At 40.8% G+C, this 6,284-nt stretch overlaps 1 protein-coding gene across 1 annotated transcript; it reads right to left on the bottom strand.

Annotated features, from left to right (window-relative positions):
* Window positions 1-2,100: 2,100 nt before the first annotated feature.
* Window positions 2,101-4,965, bottom strand: LOC109396706 (translation initiation factor IF-2-like). Its single transcript, XM_019668741.1, has 3 exons — window positions 4,918-4,965; window positions 4,573-4,803; window positions 2,101-2,854 (listed from the first exon to the last, which is right to left on the bottom strand). The coding sequence occupies exons 1-3, from the start codon at window positions 4,963-4,965 to the stop codon at window positions 2,777-2,779; spliced, it is 357 nt and encodes a 118-aa protein (XP_019524286.1). The 3' UTR covers window positions 2,101-2,776.
* Between the last annotated feature and the right edge of the window lie 1,319 nt (window positions 4,966-6,284).

Below are 6,284 nucleotides of genomic sequence, written 5' to 3' on the forward strand. Positions count from 1 at the left end.
ATATATATATATATATATATATATATATATATATATATTTAAAAAAAACGAGATAGTTTTATGAGTTTGACTAATCTCACTCATTGACTACAGAGAGACATGACACTTCTGTGGAAAATATTAATATATTGTTATGCTACTATATAGATCAGCTATATAATCAAATACTTTTTTGTAGCGTGTTAAACATGTTTCAGTTTGAGTAATGGTAATATTTTTGCACTTTTATACACATTAGACAATATATTAAACTTTGAAACAACAATATTTATTATTTTTGAATACTTTAAACAAAAATAGATTAGTCAGACTATTTGGAGGAAACAGAAGGCATAATCTGGAGTGATTCTTGAGACAATTTAGATAGGAGCTACTTTCTAGAGGAGTAGCTGGGTTATAGGAACTGGTAACAGATACTGAGTATCCTCGGTTCTAGCCACTGTGGAAAGCTGAAGGGGTAAGGAATAAGATGGTATTATTAGAGGCACATATGGGCTGGAGCTATGGAAGGGTGGTGGCAAGAAAGGGCTGTATTCTTATAGTAATTCAGCCACTGCCAGAAAAAAATCACAATGACAAGTTACAGAGCAAATGGGGCAATCATGGCCCTACCTATATTAAAAAATAAAAATATTCCATTCAATTGTGTCTCTCATTGCCCTCTTCCAGTGCCTCTCACTGATGGACAATACCCCAACAGAAGCCAGGGGGCAAGGGAAACCAGGTGGATGCAGTTTCTAGAGGTTAATCCTAGGGCACAAAGAAGGAAAAATGATGGATCTAGGGTTTGGGGGTGGGTGCCAAATAGAAAATAGCACATTAAATGTTTTCAAGCTGTATATACATTATGTCAAAATCCATATTTCCAAAGCATTTAGATTTGGTGTAACTTAGCATTAGCCACATGATGATATCAGTGGGATAATATCCAAACCATGAACCCACAATTATCACAAATATGACTCCACTCATTAAAACTCCATAAATTGAGTACAGTCAAGACATTTTTTTTCATTGTGTTTTAAGGTTTCCTAAGCAGCTTTCTTGGTAGGAAACCATCTATAACAAATTGGGTAAATTAGACCCATTTAGTCAATTAGAACACTGTTCTCATTGACCAAAATGAAAACTGAAGGGAAGATTATCCTTGTCGCATATGAAATAAGTATGAACAGTTTGACTCATTAAAGCCATGATTTTCCTACTCTGTTATAATACAAAATTGTTTCTATTTATAGTTTCTGCTAATCAGCATAAGTTTAAAAGGAAAGGTGGAAAAAAGGGAGAATAAATTAAGTGTACATCATTCTGCAGACTGAAAAACAAAACAAAACAAAGATGACAAAGTGTGAGAGACCACTACTGATCAATTACACCCACACATCTCGTGGTCACAGAATACCTCTTTCTATCATTGTCTCCCTTGGAACAGGTTACTTGATCTTCCCGGATCCTTTATTGCACTGTTATCTATTTCTTCTCCATTATTTTCAATTCCACAATATGTGGTACTATATAATTAGGAAGTTTTTTTGTTTTGTTTGTTTGTTTGTTTTTGCCCATGATGCTATTAATATGTTTAAAGAACATAATAGAACAACAAATTATTGCTGTGGAGATGCTATTGATTCCCTAAGTCTAATTCAAAAACTGAGACAAAGTACTTAATCTGCTCAAAAATACAAATGTAAATTTGGAGATTTCTTCTACTCACAGCAGGCTTTAAAATCAATTATATGCCCGGGTCAGCCGAGTGGCACATGGGTTAAGAGTTGGCTTGGGACGCCTGCTCTAAGCAGCAAGGCCCCGCTTCGGATCCCACATGAGGGCCAGTGACACTAAGATGATGAACAACAGCTCGACCTGGAGCTGGGCTGCCATGAGTTGCCAGTGATGGCATAGGCTGCAGTGGGGCTGGCTGGCAGCTGGTGTGTATTTCCATGAGTTGCTGTGAGTTGCCATGAGTGGCCGTCTAATGGCCGGCCAGCGACTGCCTCACCTAGGGAAAGAGCAATGATAACACCAACATGGGCCAGTGAAGCGACGTCCTCCGCAACTAGACTGAAGAACAAAAGGACAGCAACTTGTCTGTTCCCCTTCCCCAATTCCTCAATAAAATCTTAAAAAAAAATCAATTATAAGCCTAACTATAACAAGACTAACTAAAGTTTTGGTAAATGAAGTAACATGTAACATGATAAAATAAAGGGAACCTCAAAAGAGACTAATCTTAGATGACTGATATTCAAGACCATGCTTTTATGTCCTATCTCATATTCCCTTTGTTTATCTCTATTTCACATTTGTCATGGTTGTTTTAAACACATGGTTCACTGACAATGATCAATGCAGAGAGAAGGCTGTCTTTTAAAAGTACATATACAACAATAACTTAAAGAAGACATCACCTTTTCATTTAAGAAGGAAAAATAAACCATCATATCACTTAAGGTGCAGATAGGTAGTTAGATAAAATTTTCTTAACTCTTCAGGCTTGGTTCAATCATCCTCAGGAAAGATATCCCAGGCCAACTGTAGTGAATCACTAATAAAATCTCTTAAAATAAGCAATTAACAATTAACACTTGTGGTGTTATTAAGCAGGGAGGAGTGTAGCAGGAGGGGGGTTGAATATCACAGTCACTCTTCCATTGTTTAAAGTCTCCTGTGTTCTTCCAGAGGGCATCAAAGGATAGTTGTATAGAACCAAGAGTAAATCCTCCCCAGGGAGCACTGTCTCTGTGAGATGCCAGCTTGGCTGAAGATGAGATGAGTTTCAAGTTGCTGAACACCCCCATACAGCAGTAAAAAGATGTGCTATCGACACGCTCAGCTGCATCTTGTTAAAAGCTTCCTGCGGGTTGGCAGAATGAAATCTTTATTTAAAATATACAAACTATTGTCAGGGGAAAGATGGAACAGAGAACACAGTAAAAGGGCCAAATGCTTTGCTTACCCCACCAGAAGCAGCAGAAATGGAGAAGTGGTCACATTGTCTTTGCAGCAACAACAGAAAAGGTGACTAACACCACCACATCAGCATCTATCTGCTCTTCCCATGGTTTCAAGATGCATTATTTCTTTTATTATTAATTATATGTGTTTCCGAGGGAGGGCAAATATATTATCATGATTAGCAAGAGAGGAAATCATTTCTGCTGCCACTTGGCATTAAGTACAGCAGTGTATGTACTGAGTGAGTGATGACAGGAAACACAGCAGCAGCATTGAGCTCCAGCATCACTCAGACCATTCCGCTCCAACTCACTCTGGGTAGTCAGAGGCTTTGTAACAGAAAGTTCATGTAAAACCATTATTGAACACTGACAGGAAGGAACTGAGACAGGAGAGTGTGTGTTTGTGCAGGGGAAGAAGGAGGGAGGGAGGGACGGAGGAAGAGGAGAGAGAGGGAGAGAGAATGAGTTAGTCATCTTTTTGCCCGGGAGGAGGCAGGTGCTTTGCATTATTACAAAGATAGACAGACACTTGCACACACGCTACACATCTCTTTGGCTTATATCCTATCATTTCCAAGAACAGCTTTAAGTGATAATAACTGTGTGCACGTGAACCTTCTTGGATGAGTGAGCTCAGTGTTGTTAAGGAGGTGGAGCAGGGAGCCAGGCAGGGGATGGGTTCCGAAGGGTCACTCCTGAAGAGCAAAAGGACATGGCAAGTAATGAAGCAGGCATGAAAAGAAAAAGGTGAACGGACCCTGGGGGAAATGTCACCTATATTAAGTTTTATTTTTCTTTGGGAGAAAGTGGCATTTCTGCTATTAGATCATGGACATATAAGGAAAGCGGATGGCTCATGACTTTTTATTTTCTCCCACACAGTGCTTACGGCACCTTTGACCAGAGGGTACTTGGAAGGCTCTGTTGTAGTAATACAAACAGGGTAGTTATTTGGGCTTCTGTTCGTTTGTTTAAAGCACCGACATAGTGACGATGCTCTTGTTGCCATAGCTGTATGTTGTGATCAGACGAAAGTGACGGGTAAAGTGATAGAAGCTTTCTGCTAGATTCCTTCCATCCTTCCCACCACCCTCTTCCCCAGCAACAGCCTTTTTCTGGCTTCGCTCAGGGAGTCTAATTCCCTCGTCCCTTGATTCCCGAGTCAGTGACCCACCACCTCGGAGGCGCCGGCCACTCTGTGCCGGGGTACTAAACGGGCGGGGACTACATCACCCCGCCTGCTCCCCGGTCCTCCGCTCAGCAGCGAGGCAGGATGCCAGTAACTCTTTCACAGGTTCCCCTTCTCAGTCACCACCGTGGCTGAGCCCCACCTGCGTCTAGCCCCGCCAGGCTGCTAAACGCCCCAGCTGAAAACTCCATCCCGCGTCTGAGGTCAAGAACACCCCGCTGCCCAGGAAGCCTCGGGGCTCCCCTCCCCGACTCCTCACCCAAGTGGGCTCTTCATAAGCATGGATTGTGTTGCAAATTAAATCTCCGTCTCCTGCGTTTTTATACCCACCACCCCTACCCCTTACCGCCAGCTTTCCCTCAGAAATAAAATAAAATAATCGAAAGCACGCGAACACCCGCAGCCGCTCGATCGGGATCTCCACACCTGGGCAGGTCCTCCGTGTGGCTTTCGCGGCCGGGAAGAGCCTGCGCCCGACAGGTCCTCGTCTCCCCACTTCACCCTGAACCCCGGGATCCCGCCGAGGTCCCCGGGTCGCGCGGGCCAGCCTGGGGGTCGCCGCCCGGGTTCCCCGCTCCCGCCCCAGGTCGCTGAGCCCGCACGGCCGCTGCCGCCGCCGCCGCCTCCGGGGCGGGCGCTCGGAGCCCCCCGNGCCCTCTGGTGTCCCAAGCGAGTTCTTAACCATCGCGCCACTCGGCCGGCCCATGGGAGATTCCTTCTTTATAAATGCCTTAAATCTTATCATTCACTGTGTTTCCCCAAATCCCTCACCTGGATCTTTTGTTCCCCAGACTCTTTCCACTTCTCCAGTTTCTGCATAACAAAAGTCTGACATCCAGTGGGGGTAAATACCTTAGAAGGCAGGGTAAAAAAAATGAGTTGAGCAAGGAAAGTATAATCTGTGTGCTCTGAGTGCTTATGGTGTCTGTGCATGCATGTGTGTCTGAGAAAAGCAGGTCTAGAGCTAGGAAGAGATTTTGGTGGGGAATGCATTAGTATTAATCAATCTTTTCCTGTTCACACTCATATTCATTATCTATATCCTCATTATATTCATGCTTTTGTAGCTTAGATGAAATACTGATGAAAATTCTGCTTAACACTAAGAATAGTGACAAGAACTTGTGTAGATGACTCCTCACTAGGCACATCGCTTTGTCACCCTTTCCAGATTTCCTGTGAGAAGTCTTTCTTGATGGTTTTGCCTTTTCACTATAGCAGAAATTGTTCAATGCCTCATTTAAAGTTTGTTTCAAAATTTAACATTTTTCATAAAAATTAATGAGTCTGGTGCTTATGAAAAGACACACATTCAAATTTAAATAACAAAACCCTAAAAAATACACACACATAATATTTTTACATTAAAATTATTCTTTAAATTATGATGAGGAAGGAAGTTGCTTGGAAATAGCAAGATTTCTATCACTCATCAGTCATATAAAGTTGAACATTTCACACACACTGTGTTTAATAGTGTAAAATGGGGGAAAAGATGAAGGTGCTGTGCCAAATCATCTCGTGTTTTGATCTTGATAATTACATTGAAAAATTAGTTTTAAAACCTATATGGAATTGTTTTGATTTACTTTAGATATCCTTCCATAAAGAGGAGATACGTTTTCAATTTGCTTATTATTTATAGAACATAGAATGCTAAAGGTAGAGTCCCATATGATGCAATTGTCACATTTCTTACTTTTGCTTCTATTTTAAATATCTACAGTTTTAAATATTGAAAATATACATAAAACCCATGATAAACATAAATGCTACTATAATTTTTTCCTGATACAGTATCATTACACATGAACAAAAGGTCAGAAATAAGTACATGGAAAACATATTATCCTTCAATAAAATGGGGAAATCTTATAAACGTTCCAGAAAGTTGACCTCTTATTATAAAAGAGAGGCAATATACTATAGAAATTCTTCCTATAGCTTTACATTACTTGTGTTCTCCTTGTTGTATGTAAAGGTGGGAAATAAACATGGATAGATAAAAAAAATACAAAAGGGAAAGGTAGCAAATGCAGTAAACTGTGGTAATAGAACAGATTTGTATATAATTTGTCTAGAAAAATTATACATTTATTTTACTTTTTGTAATACAGTTATTTCTATGGTATCATTAG

The sequence above is a fragment of the Hipposideros armiger genome, unplaced genomic scaffold (assembly GCF_001890085.2).
Source record: "Hipposideros armiger isolate ML-2016 unplaced genomic scaffold, ASM189008v1 scaffold_537, whole genome shotgun sequence".
Classification (NCBI taxonomy): Eukaryota; Metazoa; Chordata; class Mammalia; order Chiroptera; family Hipposideridae; genus Hipposideros; species Hipposideros armiger.